The following is a 25,409-nucleotide window of genomic DNA, read 5'->3' as shown; positions in this document are numbered from 1 at the left end:
TTCAGAAAGCAGATATGAAGCTTTAATTCACTGTGGGCATTTCTCTGACCATTCTCTATATTATATATGAACTTTTCACATTTCTTCACACAGATACAAGACAGTTGTTTTCCCCAAGTACTGTGTACCATACCACCATCCCATTTAACTAGCTAAGGACGTATTATAAATACCATGAGCCACTGACTAAATACAGAAGTTGATACATATGTTAGAAAGTATAAATTAAAAAAAGTTTAAGGCTAAATACCATGAAAGTTTACACATATTCTTTAATTCTAGATATCAAATCACAGTGACAACCAATTATAATAAAATCTCAACTTTTTTTAGATGATAATATTCATATTTCTAACATCCAATTATTTTCATTTTCATTATTTTCATTTCCATACTGTTAACTCCACACTGCATTTTCATTTCTATAGAGAGTAGACAGGCTTTTGGACTGCAGACCAAGTTTCTTGTGTAATAATAAGAATTACTATCTTGATCATGACCATGGGAAACCAAATTTATATATACTGTACTATATAGAGACAAGACTTTACTAAGTATAAGATAATGTGGAACTCTTTAGTGGTGGTGTTCAAGAGAAATTCAAATAGTAGCCTGAAAATGAGTTTTAACTGCTACTGCATTCTACAATATATTTCATTAAAAGATGAAGTCTCTGTCAAAACATTTATAAATAAGTATATAGTACAATAGCTTTTCCCCCTCCAAAATACTGCCTGGGAGGAAAGTTCCAAGCTGACTCAAGGGGAAAAAAAAGGAAAAAAAAAAAAAAAGGAAAAAAAATAGACCTCAGAAAACAAACATATGGTCTTCTGAGCTGCAATCTTCCTGAGTCTATTTTCAATTGGAACAAATTTTGCAGCCAATTCTACCTTGCTTCAGTGTCCACAGTCCAGAGGGAGTCCTTGAATATCTAGTTCATATTCTACAGAAATCCGAAAGGACCTAAACACCCCTCAGCTAATTACACAAGGGAAAACTGATCATGTTTTGTATTAAAATCTATGTGAAAATCAAACATAGTCATAGCCATTCTTTTATCAGTGATGCTACAATAAGTGATGAAAATATATGCACAGCTGTACATGGATCACCATTAAACACAGGAACAAAATGCCATTTGATGCATATTAAATAAGCTCCCCAAAAGCCAATTTGAATATATTTATTTTCATTTACTTTGATACAGCATTGGAAGAGACTGCATATAATTATGGCGACTGCTGCAAACAATACTTGATGCTGCTAAGTGTTCCATTAAGCATGAGGCATGCACAATAGTTACCTTTAAAAATTTCTCATGTAGATATCTTAACATTCCTATTTATAAGCTGCAATATGTTTAAAGCATTTAGTAATTTTTAAACCAATTATTTTAATTGACCTACATCTAAGTGGGGAAAAACAAAAAACTTCCTCCTCATTTCAGCACCCGAAGGTAATATTAAACCTTACTCCCCAAAATTATATATTTAAATTTATTTTATATGTGTCATCCTTAAAAGTCCAAAAGTGATGAAAATTATTATCACTACTAAATTAGAAGTATGATTTCCCAGCAGCAGTCTACCCAGCACACACAGCATGCCACGCTTCGGGGGATTACATGATAAGAGTGACGTGCTGGTGGCTGCAGATGACAGTAATTGAACATATCAGCCTCTTCTCTTCATTCTGGATCTTTTATTTCAAACTAAATAAAGCTTTTCATTAACATAAACTGAAAAAATTATTTTTCCTTTATTTAACATCAATAAGAGTAGATAAAACTAAACACCTTTATTGTCTTCAAGTGTGTGGCAAGATAGAAAATGTTTCAATCATATTAGGTAATCAGGGGTGGGGAAGGGGGTAGCGTTTGTTTTTCCATTTAAGCAGGATTCCAGTCAAATAAGCACACACACTTACAAATTCAGATTACTTGGTTCTCGGTCCTTTATGGCTTAAAGCACTGGATTTGAAAACTACTTCAGGTTAAAATAAAGTTATATGAATAATGCATAGGCTGTATATCTAGGAGATCATGCAATAAATAAATGTTCTCATGTACAGTGGAATCTTGGTGATGAAATGGGTCTGCAGGTGTGAATAATGTTTTTTCGTTTTACCAAGAGAATATGCCCAGCAAGTTCCTTGCTTTGGGCCTATTCAAGATCCTGTTTGTAAGGTCATCCTGATTTTCTCAGGTTGAAAAAAGAAGCCAATGTCCTAAGACATCTGCAGTAAGGAACTGACGTGCCTCAACCGCAAGTGCTGTGAGGTCCGAGCTAAGCAGAAGGAGACTCAGGATCCTGCCACCTGGCTACAAAGTCAACTTGGACTACTTGGCGACTAGAGTATCAAATGGGGAAATGCTTAGAATGACCCACTGGAAATGTTTACTATATTAGTATCTTTTAAAAATCTATCTGCTCTTTAAATCTATTTCATGTGAGAACTGCCAGGGTAAGATCCACTCACTATTCCTGGTTTTGATATGCCCCTACGACATGAGAATTGAACTGAACTACAATGATTGTAATGTCATCCCTGTACATCCTAGCAAGCTCTTCAGGAAGACTAAGCATTTTGGAGAGGCGCTCGTGATCAACAGCCCCAAACTCGTTGTTGCCCACAGCATGGCGAATTAGATGGGTTGCTGCATTCTGATCCTCAAATACCGATGACATCTTGGCTCTCCTTTCTGTTAAAAGGCCATGCATCTGTCCCAGAGTCACCTTATAGCCACCAACAGCTATTGGCTGTTGGTGATGCATGCCTGTTAGGTACTCGCCCACAATCCTAACCACATCCTGCCTATGCATTGTCTCCCACAATCCATCAGTCGCCAATACCAGAAATTTATCCTGTGGCCTTAATCGGTGGTAAGTTACTTCTGGCTCAGCAGTGAGATAAGGAGGTGTGTAATAATTAGGAGGGATAAACTTGGTATATTCGTTGTCATTCAGCTGGTCTGGGCCAGATTCTATCACTCTCTTTTGAAGGTCAATGCTCCATTTGAACTTTACGTCTCCAAAAGCCCTAAAAGGCATCAGTAAGCCAAGCAGCCTATCCTGTTTCACCACACTCTTGGCCTCATTCTTTGGGTGCTCCAATTTCAGGCGTTCCACTTCTCTTTCATTCTGAGCGTTGTGGTCATTAGATAGAGTGACTGCTGACCAAGAGCCGTCCTCTTCCTGAACACCCAGCATGGCTCTGCTATCACCAGTATTGGCCACATGAAGGTCAACACCATCCACATGGGCCACACAAGCTGTGGCCCCAGAAAATGCCACTCGAAGCACCAGGTAGTTGAGGAAAGAATTGGGATCACCGACTTGAGCCTCCAAGGAGATGTCATTATCAAGCCTCTTGAAAGCATTAACCAAAGCCTCCTTAACATCAATTTCAGTCGACTCCCCAGTGTTAAGGTCTATAAGCTCTTGCCAGTAAGTCCTCAAGCTGTTGAAATATAATTTGGACGCCTCCTTACTGAAGTAATCATTGGGATGCTTGTGCCACTGGAGAATGGGGAGCAGTGCTCGACCGCTCTCCACCGCATTTTCGATCTCTAGCAAAGTCTCATGGGGTAACAGAGAGACAGCAATATAATAAAAGAGTCTTTCACTGACCGCCTGGGAGCAAGCACAGCCTGCATGGCCATCGAAAACCCCCAAAAGCATCCCTCTGGTCTGCAAGCAGGTTGCTGCACTTCTCCGGTCCTCAATGGGTGCATTCGCAGGCAGCTGATTGCTGTCAAATCCAAGGACAGAACTGACATTTTTGCCATCAAATTCTGGCACTTTGAAACTGTATTCATTAGCTTTCAGGATGCTGTTGACTTGTGGAGGTGTAAGGTAAAATTTCTGTGGTGTGGAAGCATATCTCCTTCCTTGGGTGTACTGCCACCAGCTCTCCTTTGGCCTATAAAAGGTAGCATATGCCGGATGGGGTGTGTATCTCAGGCGACTCTGAGGAATGTAAGGGGGTGAGCAGCAGAGATGTCTGTGGTGGCAGTAACATGCAGTGCCATAGATTCTGCTCAGTTCACAGTGACGGATCAGAGGGAAAAACAGTTGAGTTGGTGCTGGCATGGCATCAGAGAACAGCGGCAGGCTGGAACTTCTGACTGGGATTCCTAGACAGCAAAAGTTACATTCTGATTACTTAATCTATTTTTGCTTTCATAACAAATGTTTAGCAGGTGAATCTACAGGCTCCCTGTGCCTCCTAAGGCACTACATTTTACACACATATCATGTACTATTTCTACAGGATATACTCTGTTAAGCACACCTCCCAATCACTTATGGAGCCAGGACTGAACTGTCGTCGAGCTTTACTTTTCTCTCTTCCTTGTATTTCTTTGTGCAGCACAAACTGTGCAGAATGTACAATAGATCTGGCTGGGGAGAGTGGAGGAGACGAAGGTTATATAACATTATGCAGTGGCAGTCTACCTGGCCAATCACCCTTCTCCCTATCCTTAAAAAAGGCCGTGGATCTCCCAAATTGCATTGCTTCTCCCATTTATGAAGATCCTGTTTCTAGACCAGTGGTCGATTGTTAGCATTTGATACACATGGCTACTACTATAAAAGTGTTGGGATGCAGTCCCAACCTGTGTGTATTCATGAATTATTTGTAAGTTATATACGTATGCTACTACATTAATATAATGTTCATTATAACCTGTACAAGAAAAATTTTACATAATGAATAAAAATAGAAGCTCCAAAATGCCCTCCCTGCATCCTAGTAGATGGTCTTGCAAACAATGTTTCTCCAGACCACTGTGCCAATTTGGCAGGTTTAGGGACATAGGTCTGCCACCAATTCACCACATAATCCTGGAAAAGCTGGATCACCGCTTTGAGCCTTGCTTTCCTAAGCTGTACGTGAACACATCAGAGCAGATCCTATCTGAGCACGCTTCCTGGACTCTGTGCCTTTATAAAAAGTGTGCATTGAAGTGAGGCTTTGATATTAAATGCAGGTTCATTTGTTGTTTAATTTTAGTGCATTCTTTGTGATAAAAAAAAAACCTAAGTATTCTAGCAGCTCTAAAACTCTGTTAATAACATAAATGGTCGCAGTTCTGGAATTTAATTTACTTGCTACCGTTTTCCTCTGCTTATCAGCCATGAAAGAAAGCTACAGAAATATGATTTTCATCTACAATGGATCCCAAGTAGAATTCACCCCTAGAAAAATATTTTCTCTTACATTTTATAAAAAAGTTATCTATTTGTACTTGGAAATTAATAAACAGTGAAATAGTAGTCTAATGGTCTAAGGTTTGGCTAAAAAAGGTAGAGCATTATAATCATGAATAAACCAAAATCATATCACTTACTATGTGACACTGAAAACATTTTGCTGGGCATTTATCTAGAAAATTTAATAAACATGTATCATTAATTCAGGTAATTTTTACAAGAAGAGAATCCCTCTTGTAACATATATTTCCCCTGAATTCTTGAGGTATTGCATCAAAGTATTCATCTGGCCTATAAATAAACAGGCTTTATATTTTAAATAAGAAAACAAATGCAGTAAACAAAAGGGAATAAGGAATATAAAACCATCTGAGTCTGAATATCAACTATTCCTTCCTAAGGTTGAACACATTAAGAAAACATTTTACAAATATCATAGAGAGTGTTAGAATATATTACATTATTTTCACGCACCCTCTTTTGAAACACAGTTAGAAAAAAGATAAGTGGAATGCGGTGAAGGGGGCAGAGAAAACAGAGAATTTGCTTCTGTAATAAGTGCTATATAAGCCAGTCATATAGAACCCCTTTTGCATGTGATAGAAAGTACCGTTATTTTAACTACAGTATTTAAGAAGGGATTTGTTTACAAAATTGAGGACAAGATTAGGCAATAGAAGGAAATGATTAGAATTTTGGAAATAAAATCCATAACTAAATAAGTATTCTGAAAGGCAGTCATGAAAAACAGAAATTCCAGAAGAACAGGAATCTATCAAGACTAACCACTTAACTAACAGCACTTCAAACTGAATACCTGAAAGTCATCCAAAGGTTAAGTGTACATGACTGAGCCAGGAGATGTGCTCAAACGTGGGGCCACATGACACTGGCTTCTAGATATGAATCATATCTCTTGCTAGGTTTGTATGCAGAAAGCACATTAACTTATTTCATGCTTTGTATAAAGATTTTTTCTGTTATTAAAAATGTAAACAGACACCAATCTTAATGAAAATAAATTTTCTCTGTAACTTTATATACGTTTGCATTTATGCTTACTTTAAAACTTAAGAATCTTAGAGGGAAAAACGTGTATTTCTGTATGGAATGTAGATTGAATCAAAGCACTGTGTGTGTGTGTGTGTGTGTGTGTGTGTGTGTGTGTGTGTTGGAGCGGGGTTTTCACAGATAGATGCATACCAGGATTTGGCTATATGGTGTCTGATCAAGGAATAACAAGTCCAGGAAACCCACACTTTCCTTAAATTCCTTTGCTTTGACAATCCTCCTGCTTTTGAAATTGACTGCAAAATGAACTATTGTGGCAAAAAGAACCGACTCATGCAGCAGATGCTTTGAATAATACGTAAATTCAAACAGCAAGCACTCTAACATACATTTTTCCTTCAGGCATAAATTCTCAACATTAAAAACAAAAAAGCAGAGAGTGAATTTTATTAACTCTATCTTTCAGTTACTCAGGGGCTTAGCATATGGACTGACTCCCAACATGCCTCCAAAAGTCAAATTCTTAGGGAAGTTACCTACTCTGTGATTAATGAACATTCTATCACCACCAGTACAAGTAACATACTCTCTCCATCAGACCAGTTACTACTAGAAGTCGAAGTACTTTCAAATGCTTTCATAAACCATTAAGTGAGCATTCAAAAAACTCTGTGAGTATCCTTCTGAATATCCTGTGATTCAACAACAAAACCCCATGAAATCAAAACTTCTGTCGACAAACTTGCTAAATTAATGAAGTAGACGGCTCTTGATGAGGCAGGAAGAACCGCAGCAAGGTACAGTTGTGGTAAACTGAAGCACTGTCAAATTTTCCAGTTATTTCTGGCCACAATTTCACTTAAAAGGTCCTATCCCATGATCCAGACTTAGCCACCTTATATTCAGCATCTTAGTCTTAGGCAGATTTTGCCAATTTTGCCCACGACTAATAAGGAAAGATGAGCTGTAACCAGCAACAGGAAAGAGATCCATCCATTCTTACTGATGTGCTCAACAGAGTTTGTGCCAAGAAATGATTCAACTTCATCAATAAACTCGCAGAAGAAATTAGAGAATGCAATTACTGTACCGACTCCAGAGCTCTTTAGGTTTGCAAAAATTTTGGTGTAAACGAAAAAAAAATGCTATACTAATCATTAAATGTGTCAGAACCCCAGTTTACGTAATTTGATTGCATTAAACACCCTGCATAAAGACTCTCTGCGATTTTTCAGCATTTTTGGTTAATGTCTAGACATTTCACAGCTCCTGTTATCTCTACATGAATGAAGAAACCGGTTGCCTTCGGAAGACACGAAGCCCTAAGCCAGCACTTGTTTGATTAGTTTCCTTTGTCCCTACCTGAAAATTGCACTCACTAAGGCATCAAAGCTATCTATCTCACCTCTTAATTCCACGCCGACCCACCTAAAACCATCCACACACAAAATCAGTCAACATCCTTCCTGGGTACCCAACGCAGGTAGTTAAGTGAATACCTACCAATTCGTCTGGGCCCGGGACACACACACATTCTCCTGTCATCACAACACGGAGCCGACAACATCCACAACCCGCGCGGACAGCAGCAGCGACAGCAGCACCGGCCCATTGAAAGCAAGGCAGAGATGCTCATTAGAGGAGGCGGCGGCAGGGGAGGCGGGAGCGGAGGAGGGGCGAGGTCTCGCCCCAGCCCGGTGAATGGGGCTAGGAGGGGGGAAGAGGATGGAGGAGGAAAAAAGGGGTGGGGAGAAGAAGGAAACCAAACAAACCAACCCACCCCGCGGGAGAGGCAGAGCTACAGTGGAGGCGGCGGGGGCCCCAACGCCCGCAGAAGCGCGCCCCGGGACCGGCCCGTCCATCCAGCCCGGGAGCGGAGCCCACGGGCGCGCGGCATCCTCCGCCCGCCCACGCCGCACCGGCTTCAGTCCTGAAAACTGAGGGTCGGCCCGCGGCGGCTGACTGTGGGATCACCCTGGACTCGAGGTGTGTAAGGGGAAACCCTCAGGCAGAGACGCCGCGCCACCTGCGTCGCACCTCCCGGGAGCCCACCCTCCCGCGGGTCCCCACGGCGCCCCCGGCGCTGACAGCGGGCGCGGCGGGCCCGCCCACCACCCCGAGCCTGCGGCTGCCCCCAGCGCCGCCACGCCTGCTGCGGCCCCGACGCCCTCACGCGCACCTGGCGCTCCGCGGTTAGTCCCTCCGCACGCCCGCGGCCGCCGCTCCCCAAGCGCGCCGGCCGCCCCCTCACAACTTTGGGTTGGTGGAGGAGGATTCCGGAAGGGCCGGCTCGGGGCCTGGAGTAGGGAATACGAACCGGGCACGGCAGGGGAGGAGCCGCTTCTTCTCAACAAGGAGGCGGCCGCGGCGGCGGCACCTGCGGGCGGTCCTTCCACGCAGCCCAGCGCAACTCCCTGTAGCTCGGCCCCTTGCCCCAGCCCGGCCCACTCAGCGCCCCTGCCCCGCAGGGCAGCCACCCTACCCCGCCCACACTTTCGGGCCGAAGCTCTCCCGCCTTCCGATTGGCTGCGCAGTGGCGAGTGGGCGGAGAGGAGGAGAGCTGGCCGCTGCCCGGCTCGTGGGAGCGGAAGAGCGGCGCGCTCCCCGCCGGCTTTGTGACGTCATGGGGGTCAGACAATCCCTTCCATTCCGCGCGAGGTGCCCATTGGTTCCGCGGGCCCGCCTCACGTGACCGCGCCCGCGCCTGGTTGCCTGGTGGAGGGTGGGGCTGCGCGCGGTTAGTGGGTTGGCGGCGGAACGGGTTGGAGAAAGCGTCTGGCCCGGACCAGCATCCCCAAGCGAGCTGGGCCCCGGGACCGGCTTCTGCCTGCCGGGCAGGCTTCCGCGAATCTCTGGCCTCTGGCGGGGGGCTGGCCGAGCCTACCCCGCGCCTTGCGAGTGGGCCGGGGCTTCGTAGGTTTAGGCTGTTGGGGCGGCTCCCTGCCCAACGGGAAACTGCATTCGCTGCAGTCGCCCCTGCCTGGAATAACAAGGCGTGATAACCCGGGAGTATCTGTGGCCTCATTCATTTGATACTTTGCAGATTTTAGGAGTGTTGCCGTGGATGTTTTCTGTCATTTTCTGGGCACCTCTCAGGGCCCAGGGAGAAAGGCGGTCTAAACAGCAGCAAGAGGAAGTTGTGATGAAGGAATTCTTTCCCCTGTAGAGTAGGTGTGTGCTCACGTTTTCTGAAGGGCTTTGAAATCAGTATTGACTTACTTGCCCTGAATGGTTACAAGGAAAAGGGTAGAATGCAGTCTGCATTTGTGACGAAGTGGGAAGAGCCCTGGACTCTTGTGTCAGGACTTTCATCCAAGTCATTTCCACTCCATAAGACTCAGTTTCCCCTTCTGTGAGACGAGTTGTATTTGGGGTGGTATTGGCAGCCTGGGGTTAAAGGGAAGACATGTCAAGGGCTATTTCATTTCCTTCTGTCCACACGTAATCCCCTCTTTATGGGAAATGAGTCACTGATAGTGACTTCTAAAAGCTTCCTCGGAGATGGTATCAGGTAGATCATTGCACTTAACCCGCCTACTGTTAAACAGTTTACTTTGATTTATTAAGCATGTCTGCTTACTAGCCAATAAAGTTCATAAAGTGATGTGAGCTGGATATAAAAACTGTCATGTTAACAGTATTGTGGAGTTTTGTTTTTATTAATTTGCATTATCTGATTTTTATGTAATAAAGGAAAATTTTTATAGACACAAAACAGTGCCAGGAACTGGTTCTTTATAACTCCTACGTCTTTCCAACTGCCTTCTCTATTCTCTAAATAAATTAGAGGGCCTTTTTGCCCAGCACCAGGCTGCCCATGGAACTCTTGTGGCTATCTTTATGTGGCCTTCATTCCATTTTACATGGGTCTTGCCTCACTTCACCCCTCCTTTCTACTTCTCAAATGAGCATCCCATAAGTTTGTAAATATATATATATTTTTTTGCGGTACGCGGACCTCTCACTGCTGTGGCCTCTCCCGTTGAGGAGCACAGGCTCCGGACGCGCAGGCTCAGTGGCCGTGGGATCCTCCCGGACCTGGGCACGAACCCGCGTCCTCTGCATCGGCAGGCGGACTCTCAACCACTGCGCCACCAGAGAAGCCCAAGTTTGTAAATATTTTTCATTGTCCTTTATTCTATTGAGTAGCTGATTTATGTATCTGGTTTTCTGTGGTCTCATAGAGGCAGTATAGGGTGGTATATAGCAAAGTGAGTAAGAGCACAGCTGGAGATAGACTGCCTGAGTTCCAGTCCCAGCTCTGCAGCTTACTGTGTGGCCTTGGGCAACCTCTTCCTGGCTCAGTTCTTTCATAAGTAAGATAGGAATAAAAATAGTAATATTTTAAAACTTTTTAACCTCTCAGGGTTGTATTGAGTTGATACATATCATGTTAAGTAAGTACAAGCAGGTAGTAAGGGCTATATAAGTATTAGCTATTATTAGTATTATAGACATGTCCAGATGAGTGTGTTTGTTTTAATTAAGGACTCCTAGTGAGTAGGAAACCCAGACCCTCAAGTGGAATATGTTCTACAGCTAGATACTAAGAAGTCATAATATTAATAGATTGGAGATTCTTAGAACCTTAGGAAATCAGGTTAAAGTAATTTATTTACATGAGGAATGTCACTGCCTCTTAGCCCCTACGTTGCAGACATGGAGACCAGGTAATTGAAGGTAAGTGGATTTTAATTTTGAGAATTTCTGCCTGAGGACTCAGAAATGAAGCTTACACTAGGCTTGCCTGTTGGCTATAAACTTTTTCCTAGTGATTGTGAAAATAGAGTCATGAGACTCCAGAATATATGCATCCATATCAATGGCTTCTTCAGCTCATCTTGGTGGCGTATCTCATTATTCCACACCAACATTGCCATTATTCAGAGCCCTTTTTAAATTACCTTTTCAAATTGTTTTTGGATCTGCCCAGGAAACTCCAACTTAGTTTACTATAACTAGCGCCTTGGTTTTTACACCAAAATAGTATTGATTCCCTCCTGCTAATAGTCTTAGTTCTGAATGACCTATTTCTGAAAATAACACCCACTCTCAAAAAATTGGTATTCGCCACCAGTAAATATAGTCAAAAGAATTTGTCATGAGAACTGAAGGCAATGCCAAAGTATTTCTGGAGTCAGAATAAAGGCTCCCCAAAGTAATGGCTTTGAAATAAACTCATTTAGAGGTGTAAGTTTTGTTCTCTAGCTACAAAGTTGTATGATTCAGTGATAAGTATGTTCTAAATAAAGTCATAGTACTTCTGCAGAGGAACCAACTGCTTGTACCACTGGGGGAGATTCTTTAGCGTCTCAATCTTGTCTTTCCTCTGGCCTGGCTTTCTTCCTGTCTCTAGATGGAGCTCCATTTGGCCACCCAGTAAATAGGCTTGCTTCAGAAGTGCTGTTTGTTTATCACATGGCCATCTGGCCAAGGCCAGGGAAGGTCTTTGGGTTTGCTGCTCTGACCCCACGGACTGTTTTAGTCACTAGAACACCTGTTGACACTGTGACATTGGAAGGTAGATAAAAGTAGCACTGAACAACACAGGATTGTTGTAAGGGCAGGCAAGGAGAAAGGAAGGGGCTTCTAAAATAGTATGGTACAAAGAAAGCACTGCACAAAAGTACCTGTTTTGTCTACACAGTGTTTTTTGTGATAACAAAAATGAAAGACAGTTCCTGAATTAGACCATTAACATGTAGTCATTTTCTTGCCCTAGAATAAACCTGGAGATGAGCAAGTGCTCAGCCAGATTGGCCTGGTGTTCTTGTGGGTGGATGATAAAAACCCTTGGGGGTATTGGAGGTTAGCTGTGACCACATGGAGATAGTCCAGTAGAATCTCAGAGATGCCAGCCAGGAAGCTTAAAATAGACCTGCAAGTGGGTCTGAGATGCTGTCAGCCTGATGCCTGGTGAACTACCATGGCCTTTGCCAAAATCAGTGATTAGAGGGAAGAGAGGCTGCTAGACACTCATCTTTAACTCCTCCAGGTCTTGGATAGGAAATCAGCAAGTACTTACTAAGTATGTAAGCAATAGGTACCTGTTTTATTACCATCCTGGGGTTGAGAACTGCTTCTTTGAAATTAAATTATTTGGAGTTATGCACTGAGATCAACAAATCATCTGTAAGAAAGAAACAGATCATGGAATGTGGCTCATTTCTTGTGGGCCAGAGGCTGTTATAGGTGCATTCAGTTTTGTCTTATTTAATATTTTAAAAGTAGTCCATTCTCATCAGAATACATGAGGCAGTAGTATGTTTGAGGGAAATAGATATATCATCGTTCTCTTACAGAATTAGGGACAAAAATCTCCTGGGAAGGAGGAAGCTTCTGTGCATTAATTTAACATGACAAAGAATACGAAAAGTGGGTATCTAGAGTTGCTTTATTTCAGAAATCCCTGCTTATGGTGCTGTCTTTAAATATTAAGGATGATATGTTTGGGGGAAGGGGTATTCTCCAGCCATCAGATAATCAGGCAGGATTACTTTTTCTTTCATTACTTTTTGTAATTCTGTAGATAATTCTCCAGAATACAGAGGGTAAAAGGTGAAGGGTTTCAGGGGAACTGAGACCTTGGGGTGGGTCTAGAGCACTTTACAGCAGGTGCCCGGGCATGAGTGCCCCTGAAGCAGGTCATGCCAATATGCAGACTTCAGCAGAAGCTCCCACACTGTGAACTCAAAAATAGTAGCTGCTGATCTGCACACTTCTTAAAAACTATAATTCTTTGCTTACCTGTACACCTTCACTGTAAGAGTATAAGCTTCTTAAGGGCAGGGATCCTGTCTCTTTTATACACCCATATAAACCCACAGCTTGGCGTATAGTGAGAACTAACAGGTAGTGAGTGCTTACTTTATACTATCCCCTGTTCTAAATGCATTGTCTCATTATATCCTCATAACTCTCATATGGGGTAGGTGTCGCCATTATATCCATTTCACAGGAGAGGAAACTTGAGTCTCACTGAGGATGATTGGCACTATTTACATAAGTAGGAAGTAGTACAATCATCTGCCTTGCATCTTAGCTTGCGTTCTAAAGCACTATGTTATAGTGACCACTGCACACAATAGGTGATCAATAATGAACTCGTTTCAAGTAGAGACAAAAGTAGCATGTTGCAACAGGTGAATTGTGATAATTGAGGAACTACAGAAAGTTTCACATTTTCATTATAGATTTGAGGATAAACTATATCCTTATAATTGCAAAATTTCCACCCTTGTTATTGTATCTGTAACCAGCAATAAATTTTGCACAGATAAGTGTATCACCACTGAATGGCCATTCTTGTCAGAGCACTGAAGTGTTTGGTTATGTTTTTTCAGGAAAAACAATTGTAGTTTCGAGGTAGGAGATAGATGGGCCCCAGGCTGAGCAGCTACAACTGGCCCCTGCTAACACCTTGAGATAAGACACCTGCAGGAGCATCAGGCCCTGACTGGGTGAAAGACAGAGTGACCACATTTTTCACATTCTTGTGGTCAAAGGGATTTCCTAGCCCACACAGGCATAGAGAAGGTCCTCAGGGTTCAAAGGAAGGAGGGGTGTCAACCCATAGTATGTCCTGCCAAGCTCCCAGAAACCTTCACACTGGAATCCATCTGGATTGAAAGATTCATGTACCAGGGAGGGCCCTGAGTCCAGCCAAGTATGGACACAAGTGAGATGATTGGCCAGAGACACTCTGGAAGACTGTATCCACGTAAGCAACCTAAGCCGTCCCCATTCTGCGCCTCACTCCAAGTCCACCTGTATGATCTTCCACATGTACTTTGCTTCTAATAAATGCTTTATCTCCTTCACAATCTGTCTCTTTGCTGAATTGTTTCTTCAAAGAAGACAAGGACCAAGGTCCTGCTTCAAGCCACCGCACCCCTTACCCCAAGATATCAGCTATAAAACCATGTTTTCCTTGGAAACTAGATATTATAAATATTTGTAGATGAATACCTAATGTATTCAATTCACATCCTAGTAATAAACTATAGTTGACATGTGATATGAAGTGAACAATTTAATCTATTTAAAGCTATATGTTCAGTTTACAATATTTTATATTTAAGCATATCAACAGGAGAGGGAAAAGTTCACGGAGAGAAAGAAGACAGAGGAAGAATGTTAATAAGAGCTATCGAATTATGTATCCAGTTTCTGCTAGGAATAATGGACTCGGGAAGTCTAATCAGAATATTTAGGGGACTTCCCTGGTGTCCCACTGGGTAAGACTCCACGCTCCCAATGCAAAGGGCCTGGGTTTGATCCCTGGTCAGCAAACTAGATCCCACGTGCCACAACTAAGAGTTCGCATGCTGCAACTAAAGATCCCACACCAGCAACGAAGACCCCGCATGCTGCAGCTGAGACCTGGCACAGCCAAATAAATAAATATTTTAAAAAAATGTTTAGGGAGTTACTAAGGTACAATATCTGGGTTGTGATTTTATCCCTTCTGAAGGCATTGTGGTTTTGTAAAACAAGCATAAGTTGGAGCCAGAGACACCAGAGTTCAAATCCTAGCTCTGCTTCTTACTAGCTGGCTAATCTTTCCAAATTTACCCAATAGCTTCAACACTTTTAAAATCTAAAGAGCGTTATAAGGATTAATGACAATCTAAAGGAAAATGCCAAATGATGGCTGGCAAATAGCACAAAATAGTAGCACCTGAATGAATTTCCTATTGCTGTTGTAACAAATTACCACAAATTTAGTGGATTAAAATGGCACACATAGCTTACAGTTCTGGAAGTCAGAAGTCTAAAATGGGTCTCAGTTGGCTAAAATCAAGGTGTCAGCAGAGCTGCATTCCCTTCTGGAGGCTTTAGGTGAGAATCTGTTTTCTTGCCTCAGCCAGCGATGAAATGCTACTGCAGTTCCTTGACCCATGGCTCTTTTCTCCATCTTCAAAGGGAGAGAGTAGCATCTTCAGATCACTCTCACTGTGATCTCTATTGCCTTCTTGTGATTACATTGGGCCTGCTGGGTGAGAATCCAGGATAATCTCTTTACTTTAAAGTCAGTCCATCAACAACCATAAATCCATCTGCATACTTAATCATCCCCGTGCCATGTAGCATAGCATATTCACAGGTTCTGGGGATTGTGGTGTGGACATCTTTTAGAAAGGGATGTTGCTCTGCATACCATAGGGCTTTTCTCCCTTAACACTTGTTCATTCATTCACATACTTATTAAAGGAAAATATGAATAATAAAAGTATCCTTACCCCCCCACACACAAGAATCCTTCTGTTTAGGTAGAGAGCTTAGATTTATACATAAAAAAATTAACTGATAATACAAGATAGTATGAACAAGCCCCAATATGAGCCATTCAAAAGGAGAGATCACTTAGATGAATGAGGGAGAAAAAAAGAATCACTGAAAACTTTGATTTTCTACAATAAATAGTAAGGTTGCCCCCTTCCCTCCACAGAAGGTAAACGTGATCTTAGTTTGCATTAAGGTAAGAACTAAGGAGGGGATAGCCTCCCTCCATTTTACCTTGGTGAATCCCCAACAAACTTTGAAGGGTATAAAAAATCTTCAGTGGAGCCAGAGGAGGGCAGCCAACAGGGTGAAGAGCCTAGAATCAGAACATGTAAGAAATTTAGGGATATTTATGGTATGGTCTTCAAATACCTAAGTGACAGACACATGAAAAGAAATCTAGATTTATCTTTGAAACCTCTGGAGTTTGAAAAAACTAGAGTAAATATGTAGAAGTTAGATTTACACTCAGTGTGCTAACTTGATTTGGTTATAGTTTTCTGAAATGGAATGAGCTACCTGAGTTTCCTGTCCCTGGAGGTATTCAAGTAGAATCTAGACAAGTGTCAAAGAATGTGCTCCCAAAGCACTTTGTTCAGGTCTTGAACATTGTACTTACATTGTAATCATTTGCATTCCAATCTCCCTGTGCAAACTGCGACCTCTTTGGGGGCTGAATCTATCATATTCATTTTTACTTGGCTTAGAAGTTACCAAATGAATGTTGGGTTGGTGAATAGGTGATGCATGAATGAGGCTGAGGGTTGGACAGAGTAACCTTTGGAGTCCTTCCAACTCAGACTCTCAGTTCTCAGCTAGGATTTCAACTAGGTTTAAAGGATGGAATTGGCTGCAGAAAGGGAGTGGTGGTTGCGTTCTGGATTTCACAGTACAGAAAAGGCCCAGAGACAAGAGGGAGCAAATGTGAGTGGAAGAGCTATGTTGGGTGAAGAACAGGCATTAGAGTTGGGGCAGGCATTTGGGTTCTTTAATATCAAAGATGTCAGATTTTCTCATGCTGCAGTCTGGACCCAGGCTGACACTTGACTAAATCCTGATGAAAGAAGAGAGAAAAAGTGCTCTTACAATCCTATTCATTTTGGTTCTACTGGGAAAGACTGGAGACTTACTATGGACTGAAATGTCCCCCACAATTCTTTTTTTTTTATTTTTTTTAACACCTTTATTGGAATATAATTGCTTTACAATGGTATGTTAGTTTCTGCTGTATTACAAAGTGAATCAGCTATACATATACATACATCCACCTATCTCCTCCCTCTCGTGTCTCCCTCCGTAACCCCCAATGTGAAGGGTTAGGATGTGGGGCCTTTGGGAGGTGATTAGGTTTAGATGAGATCATGAGGATGGTGCCCTCATGAATGGGGGTGGGGGGTTAGTTCCCTTATAAAAAGAGACACCAGGGAGATTTCTCTCTCTCTCTTCCCCTCTCTCTCCCTCTACCATGTTAGGAGACATGGAGAAGGGGGCCATCTACAAGCCAGGAAAAAGCACCCTCACCAGGAAACAGAATCAGCCAGTACCTTGCTTTTGGATTTCCCAGCCTCCAAAACTGTGAGAAATTAGTGTCTTTTGTTTAAGCTGCTGAGTCTATGGTATTTTGTTATGGCAGCCCGAGCTGACTACTACAGGGCTATTGCCTAAATATGACAGTAAAGAGTTAAAACTCAGAGCTAGGCAGTGGCAGCAAGAATATAAAGGAGGGGTCAGATGGGAAGAGACATTACTGAAAACATTAAGACTTGGTGGTGAGGTCAATAAGAAAGTGTTTAAAGGGGAGGGTATCAAAGAGGCCCAAAGCTTTGAGCATGAGTGACCATGAGGGTGGACATTTATGTCCACTGCGTTTCTTATTGCAATGTAAGGAATATGAGAAACTATTTGAAATATCCAGGATTTTCCACAGCTGTTTCCATTAAGTTTGTGGGGGGAAAAGGACTATTTTTAATATTGATGAGGACGGAAAGTCAAGAGTATTAGGCTGTGAAGGGAAAACCTTTTTTAGAGATGAGCTGTAGTACTGGTAAAACTCTGCCCTGAATGACAGTAGTAACAGCAGACACTGTTGTATAAGCCCCACTATGGGCTTGGTATAATACGAGACATAGTGTCATCATCCCATTTCCTTAAATTACCCCTGAGTGTGAAGGCCTGAGCCTGTACCCCATACAGTGTCTGCTTTAGGGAGTGCCCAAGGAAAATTCTCATCCATGTTAGCACTAAGTATAATTATATGTTTCTTCAATAATTGGATTTTCTTGGGCTTTCCTGGTGGCGCAGTGGTTGAGAGTCTGCCTGACGATGCAGGGGATGCGGGTTCGTGCCCCGGTCCAGGAAGATCCCACATGCCGTGGAGCAGCTGGGCCTGTGAGCCATGGCCGCTGAGCCTGCGCGTCCAGAGCCTGTGCTCTGCAACGGGAGAGGCCACAACAGTGAGAGGCCCGTGTACCACAAAAAAAAAAAAAGGGGGGTTTTCTTTTTAAAGTTTTTGGACTCTGAGCTAACATCTGACCTTATGTGTGTGTGGTGCAGTTGTGGGGGTGGGGTAAGAGGAGGCTGGAGGAATTATGCTAAGTTTCAGAGCCAGATTGTGGCCCAGTTTTAACATGTGTGTAATGTATTATTATTATTTTTATTTTTTTTTTTTTTTGCAGTACGCGGGCCTCTCACTGTTGTGGCCTCTTCTGTTGCGGAGCACAGGCTCCGGACGCACAGGCTCAGCAGCCATGGCCCACGGGCCCAGCTGCTCCGCGGCATGTGGGGTCTTCCCGGACCGGGGAATGAACCCGTGTCCCCTGCATCGGCAGGCAGACTCTCAACCACTGTGCCACCAGGGAAGCCCGTAATGTATTATTTTTTAACCTCTTTCCCATTTCTTATTTTTCCCCTATCGTTGTTTTTCTATCCTCCCTCCTCTTTTAATCTATGCTTCCTTATATTTTATGTATCCCTGAAAGTAGTCTTAAATTTGTTCTGGAACAAAGGAAATTAAGTATAAATATATTTCTATTTATATCAGTCCCCATTTTATAGATGAAGAAGCAGAGGCTCAATTAATTTATCTAACTTACCAAAGATCACAGTGGGTGTATTAGTTACCTATTGCTGAGTAACAAATCACCTCCAAAATTAGCAGCTTAAACCAACAAACACATTTTTTCTCACTTGGTTCCTGAGGGCCAGGAATCTGGGAGCGGCTTAGCTGGGTGGCTCTAGCTCAGTGGCTGCTAAGGTTGCAGTCAAGCTGTCTGCTGGGGCTGTAGTCATCTGAAAGCTTGACTGGGGCTGGAGACTGCTTCCAACTCACTCACATGGCTGTTCACGGAACATTTCAGTTTCTTGCCTCACAGGCCTCTCTTTAGGGCTGCTCACAACATAGGAGCTGGCTTTTCCAGAGCCAGTGATCTGAGAGAGACAAAGAGAGAGACTTCGAGGCAGAAGCTGCAAAGTCTTTTATAACTTAATCTCAGAAGTGACGTACAATCACTTCTGTATCCTATTGGTCACACAAACCAACGCTGGTAAAGTTTGGAAAGGAGTCCACAGGGCATGAGTCCCAGGGGTGGGATCCTTGGGGCCTGCCAGCCTCAGTGAGGAAATAATGTAGCTGTGCCTGCATGATGTTGCTTCTACAAAAGCACTGCATTCAGATATGCTCAAGTTTGGCCCCCAGAGCTGTTTTCATTTCTTTAGCCTGAAGGATAGGTGAATGAGCACAGCAAGCTGTGAGGCTCTGGGTTTCAGTTTTCTTCCTCTGATCCCACTTACAGTTGCTAATGCTGCCACAATTTTATCCATAAAGCTTCGTGTAGCTTCATAACTATTTAATCACTGCTAAAGGTAAATTTAAATTTGATCCATAAGACAACACTAAATGATTTAACTGTTGGATACCGCTAAGAAGTGAAAAGTAATAGCTAACATAACACTGTATAGGCTGACAGCCTCTGAATTTGTCAATTGTTTCTTAAGAGACAGTCTAGGAAACAATTGATTATCATTTTAATTCCTTCCCCTTTTTATGTTCTTTGCTTCATGGAGATATATGTGTATAAAGGATAGAAGTTTTTGGTGATTCCGCCCCCCATAAGGTGATTCCACCCCTCATTTGTCAATGTAATGAGAAAATCCATAAAGATATTTTTATGGAATATATTTTTACTGCATTGCTGATCTGTGGCCAAATTATGTCAGGGTAATAAATTAGGACATGTTGTTTTCCTGAATTTAGGAAACTGCCGGGTCAGTGTTCAGTATTCAGACCACAGATCCATGACTCACCAATAAACCACCTGCATAAATGAACACAGTGGATCTCATCTGCTGCTGGCTATTACCCTACCTCTTGATTCTTACTCTGTTCTGCATCCGGAAATTCCATTTTCATTTGAGGTATGTATAAATCGATGTCACTCTCCATGTTTAAACACGACCCCAAACCAATTTCTTAGCCGAGATTGTTTTTCAGAACAATGATGTTGACTAATTATTTAAACTTCAATTAAAATTTGCAAGCCGTAGCTGTGTGCCAATGGTATTTGATGTTGTTATACCTTCCTTTACATATCTCTAGGACCTCCCTCCAGGGCCTATTGTGGTATGCCAGTTTGCAAATAAGATGGTCAGTTTTGTCTAGGGAGAGAATTTTCTCTTTACGTTTGACTGACTTATGTACAAATTAATTTGATAAGTTCTGTACGTGGATAAAAGGGTAAGACACAATCTTTGTGCCTTTAAAAACTTGTGGTCTAGCTGCTAGATAAATATTAACAGGAATAATTATGAGGGCTTCCCTGGTGGCGCAGTGGTTGGGAGTCCACCTGCCGATGCAGGGGACACGGGTTCATGCCCCGGTCCGGGAGGATCCCACGTGCCGCGGAGCGGCTGGGCCCATGAGCCATGGCCGCTGAGCCTGCGCGTCCTGAGCCTGTGCTCCGCAACGGGAGAGGCCACAACAGTGAGAGGCCCACGTACTGCAAAAAAAAAAAAAAAAAAAAAAAAGGAATAATTATGAAACAGTGCGATATAGCAGAAGTATTCACAAAATGCTTGAGGAGAAAGAAGGGGATTAGTTCCACCCAGTGGTGGAGGGAGATGATAATCAGGAAAGACCTCCTTTAGATCAGTGGTGGCCAAATGTTGCTCCCAGGACCAGTGCCAGTCTCTAATAGAATTTTCACTGACTTGTGGCAGAGTGAGAATAAAACTAAATTCCATAAGCTAACTTTAAGATTAAAACAAATTCTTTATCTTGCAATTATGTACTGACATTCTTTCTCCTGTTATGTTGTCCTTTGCTTTATGAAGTCATGGTGGTAATATGTATTATTATTTGTTTTCTTTCATTGCAAATTGAAACTTGGCAACCTTGAATCATCCAAAGTTTCATGTGTTCATTCATTTATTGGTCCTTGAAATCCAAAAGGTTAGGAGCCCTTGTTATGGATGGTTATATCTGTGCTGGGGTTGGAAGAAAGATACACTCATATAAAGGCATTCCTGCTGTTTGCCTGTCAGTGGTTTAACCACATCTACATTAAGGGGAAATTAATTTGTGAGAAAGAAAAAAAATACACTTGCTTTTTATTTTTAAATTTTATTTATTTATTCATTTATTTTGCGGTACGCGGACCTCTCACTGCTGTGGCCTCTCCCGTTGAGGAGCACAGGCTCCAGACGCGCAGGCTCAGCGACCATGGCTCACGGGCCCAGCCGCTCTGCGGCATGTGGGATCTTCCCGGACCGGGGCACGAACCCGTGTCCCCTGCATCGGCAGGCGGACTCTCAACCACTGCGCCACCAGGGAAGCCCCACTTGCTTTTTAAAACTGGTTTTGAATGCTTTTCTAGTATGTGTCTGGGGGAGTGCGGGGGAGGGTAGGTGTAAGAGAAAAACACTGTGCCTGCACTGGTGCAGAATTTGAACTGTAGCTTTGGAAAGCCGCTGTTGCCAACATGAATACTAGTTTTAGAAGGATTCCCACCCCCGTCTCACCCCCACCCACATAAAATCTTAAGAAGTTTAGATAAAATTAAGCTTGATGATTGTAAACCTTCTACTTCTTTCCAGGTGTTGGATTAAAAAATAACCTTTGTATATACGGGCCCTTTATTTCCCCTAATTTTTCACCAGGGGACAGGAGAAAGAGTGAGCCGTTGTATCTGTGTGTCTGAGCAGGTCAGTGGCAGTAGCATATTTAACGTGTCACGTTTTCAGTCTGCCTTGTTCATCTCACCTACAGTAGAAAAGCTTTTCATCTCTTTGCAAATGGATGCCTCTCAGGAGTTGAGCTGTATCCATAATTTTAGAGAATGTTTCATCTTTGAAGAGGGATTCAAGGAGAATGACAAAGATGATAAAAGGGCTGAATATCAAAAGATATTAGATTTAAAAAGAACACTTGTAGGGATTCCCCTATGTGAACTCTTACAGGAACTTATCTGCCCTTAGTTCCTCCCAGCATAAATACTTTAAGAAATGATCAAAGATTTCCTTGAAAATTTACAAAACAACACTTGCAAATAACAGGCTCTTCTTCTACTGTGCGTTTGGAAGCAGCCCCGTGTGTGGTGAAGTAAGAACCTCTGAAGTCAGAGGATTCAAATTCTTGCCCACTCCTTACTACTGTCAAGTCACAACCTTGCTAAGCTTTAGTTTCCTCCTCTCTACAATGGGAATAACAGTCTTACTGCATAGGGCTGTTGTAAAAGAAGTAATAAGCATGCAACAAGCACAAACTACTACTATTCTTATATTTAAAGTTTTATTATTGCTACTTTCTCCTGGAAGGAGAGCCTCTCTCCTGGCCCTTCTCTCCTTCTCTGCTCTGCACTGTCTTCCATCTCTGAGTCTGGAGGGTCTTGATTCAAGTGAACATGTGTATTGGTTGATTCTTTCAGCTTCCTTGAAACCTCCATCTGCACATGAACAATGACAGCAAAATAATGTTTATAGGGCAGATCATTTATTTTGCTTAACTGTCATATATTAAAGCAAATGAATCAAAATTGTATGTCACAATATTTCTAGACAAAATCAAGTACAGAAAAAAATGTGGGTTTTTTTTGTTTTGTTTTTTTTGTTTTTTTGCGGTACGCGGGCCTCTCACTGTTGTGGCCTCTCCCGTTGCGGAGCACAGGCTCCGGACGCACAGGCTCAGTGGCCATGGCCCACGGGCCCAGCCGCTCCGCGGCACGTGGGGTCCTCCTGGACCGGGGCACGAACCCGTGTTCCCTGCATCGGCAGGCGGACTCTCAACCACTGCGCCACCAGGGAAGCCCAGAAAAAATGTTATTTAAGCAAATTATACACTCTATTAACAATCCACAGGCTTCGCTCTCCCCATGACCTTTAGCAACTCAGCAATGGAATATTGGAAGAATATAAACACACTAGTGATGATGAGATGATGGAATAGTCCATGTCCTTCCTGGTTCCTGCTTTGCAAAGAGAGAGAGAGAGAGAGAGAGGTAGAGAGAGAGAGGTAGAGAGAGAGGGAAACATGGCCTCAAGGGATAGAATCGTGATGTGGTCTAGCACACAGAGGTGTGCTGTCCACCCTGAAATGACCAGCTAAGCTGTTGGAGATTAAGATAGAGAAGTTAAGAAGGGCCCTTTACACACACTCCCAAGCAGCAAATTTTATAATTAAGTTAAAAGATGGTGAAGGGGTCATGAGGTTACATCTCTTGCTTAGAAATGTTGAACTGACCTAACCTTGAAGAGTACTGAGTCATTCCTTCATTCAACCAATAATTGTTGGACACCCAACGTGCACCAGACACTGTTCTGGACACTGGAGGGCAAACAGGACCAAGCCCCTGTTCTCATGGAACTTGCAATCCAGTGGGGAAATCAATGTGTTAGGGGAAACACTGACTGAAGCTGCCCACCCTGGCCAGCACCACAGTAACCATTTGCATGAGTTATTTTACAACAGGAGGTCCTGGTAAGCACATGGAACTAACAAGCCACCACCAACCAGAAGAATTCGGGAAAGGTCAAAAGGAGACGCCAGCCCATATGTCCTACCAACCTCCCAGAATCGTCCTCGCTGGAATCCAGCTTGGCTGAGCAATGCGTGCACCACCAGGAAGGACCCTGAGTCAGAATGATCGGCCGGAGACTAACCCAGAAATTAATCCCATCACCATAAAACCTGGGACTGTGAGCCACGTGGCACAGCAGTCCTCCTGGGTTCCCTTTTCCTCCTGCTCTCCACACGGGTGCTCCTTCCCACTAAAGTCTCTTGCTTTGTCAGCACATGTGTCTCCTCCGACAATTCATTTCCGAGTGTTAGACAAGAGCCCACTCTTGGGCCCTGGAAGGCGTCCCCCTTCCTGCAACAAATACAGAAAAAACTCCACAGGAATTCACAGCAGAACCAAACTCCCGGTGGCATAGGAAGGCCCTGAGGGTGGCCTTGGTGACTGATGGGTCATAATCACCCTGCTTAATGTTCACTCAGAGATTTAGGTGTGTTTTCGTGTTATTATACTAATTACCAAGGCAGTAATTTCCAATTAAAGCCACAAGGGGTTTTGACCTCTCAGAAATGATTGACATGGCTTTGGAGATCTATTTTTGTCCTGCTTTCTCAAGTTCATGTTATTTGTGGTAGCCAACAAGGAAAATACCATGCTGCCACAAGTGTAATTTTATAAGCTCTATGTTATCCGTGACACTTGGGCTGTCATGATGCTGACATGCTGAGAAGCAAACCTTTGATTTACCTAATGTAATTTTGTGCTTTAAGCATTGGGGTTTTCTACCTAGGGCTTTACCCTTTGATATAGTTAACTTTTTTTGGTATGCCTTCTTAAGTTTCAATGTAAATTTTAATGAGTCAGAAATCTTGCCTGAGACCAAAACCTCGATAATATTATATGTGCTGGTGAAGCCATGAGAGTGACCTTCAGATGTCTGTGGGCAGGTGGTTTGTAAAGGAGGAGGGTTAGTTTTAACCTTAACCCCCCTAGAGCCCTTATGGAAAACATGTGGTAAATCAAGTAGGGCGTGTTAGGTGTTGCATTTCAGCTGTGGAGTGATATCTAATACCAAGTCAGCATTTGTTGTTTACTCTGGATGTACTGTATTAAGTAGTTAAGAACAAGTCTTCTCTCAAATATCCCCCTCAGATAATTCATTAATTACAACAGGAAAAAAATGGTAACTTTACAGTGGGGAGACCTGACAGGTACCACCATCACCAGCGAACCCGACATCCTCAGCGATGGCGTTGTTGACCGCCATGAAGTTCTGCCAGAGATGCCATGGGAAGTGCACAGCCTCACCTGGGTAATATTCCTACCAAAGAATGGTTAACCTGAATCTAATCATGAGGAAACAAGCAGACAAAACCAGATTGTGGGACACTCTGTTAGGCAATTGGCTCAGACTCTTCAAAAATGTAATGTTGGAAAAGATAAAAAAAAAAAAGTGGGTAAATGCTCCCAATTAAAAGAGAAAGAGACCTGGCAGCTGGAGGATAAGATGCTGAAGGAAACTGAAGGAAAGGACAGTAGAGGGAAGGGGAGGGGAGGAAGGAAAAAACTATCTATAAAAGATATTTGGGGGGATGTTGGAGAAATTTGAATATAATCTTTATTTGATTATCCTTTTGGTGTTAAATTCCTTGAATCTGATCATTATGAAGGAGAATGTCTTTGCTTTTAGGAGATACATGATGAAACATTTTAGATGTGAAATGTCCTGAGGTCTGCAAACTTTCAAGTGCTCAAGACAAAAGTAAACATAGAAAGAATAAGAGAGAAATAAACATGGCAAAATGTTAATTGGTGAGTGTAGGTGTAGGGAATATGTGTGTTCATTGTGTTATTCTTTCAATGTATCTGTCTAAAGTTTTTCAAAACAAAA

General features: G+C 42.8%; 1 protein-coding gene and 1 long non-coding RNA gene across 4 annotated transcripts; one reads left to right on the top strand and one right to left on the bottom strand.

The window, feature by feature from the left end:
* On the bottom strand, positions 1–8,763 carry PDP1 (pyruvate dehydrogenase phosphatase catalytic subunit 1). Of its 3 annotated transcripts, XM_060128544.1 has the most exons (3): positions 8,545–8,575; positions 7,731–7,765; positions 1–4,135 (listed from the first exon to the last, which is right to left on the bottom strand). In XM_060128544.1, the coding sequence occupies exons 2-3, from the start codon at positions 7,759–7,761 to the stop codon at positions 2,478–2,480; spliced, it is 1,689 nt and encodes a 562-aa protein (XP_059984527.1). In that variant the 5' UTR covers positions 7,762–7,765; positions 8,545–8,575; the 3' UTR covers positions 1–2,477. The 3 variants fall into 3 exon arrangements, with proteins under 3 accessions (XP_059984527.1, XP_059984530.1, XP_059984529.1); XM_060128547.1 differs by lacking the exon at positions 7,731–7,765 and having other exon boundaries at positions 8,407–8,763; XM_060128546.1 differs by lacking the exon at positions 7,731–7,765 and having other exon boundaries at positions 8,545–8,667.
* Positions 8,010–23,795, top strand: LOC132508377 (uncharacterized). Its single transcript, XR_009536565.1, has 4 exons — positions 8,010–8,213; positions 18,188–18,380; positions 19,765–19,925; positions 23,473–23,795. It is a non-coding gene; the product is annotated as an uncharacterized LOC132508377 (long non-coding RNA).
* The last annotated feature ends 1,614 nt before the right edge of the window (positions 23,796–25,409 follow it).

This window comes from Lagenorhynchus albirostris, chromosome 17, assembly GCF_949774975.1.
Source record: "Lagenorhynchus albirostris chromosome 17, mLagAlb1.1, whole genome shotgun sequence".
NCBI lineage: Eukaryota > Metazoa > Chordata > Mammalia > Artiodactyla > Delphinidae > Lagenorhynchus > Lagenorhynchus albirostris.
The sequence above is the reverse complement of the archived record's forward strand: the minus strand, read 5'-3'. Positions and strand labels throughout refer to the sequence as shown.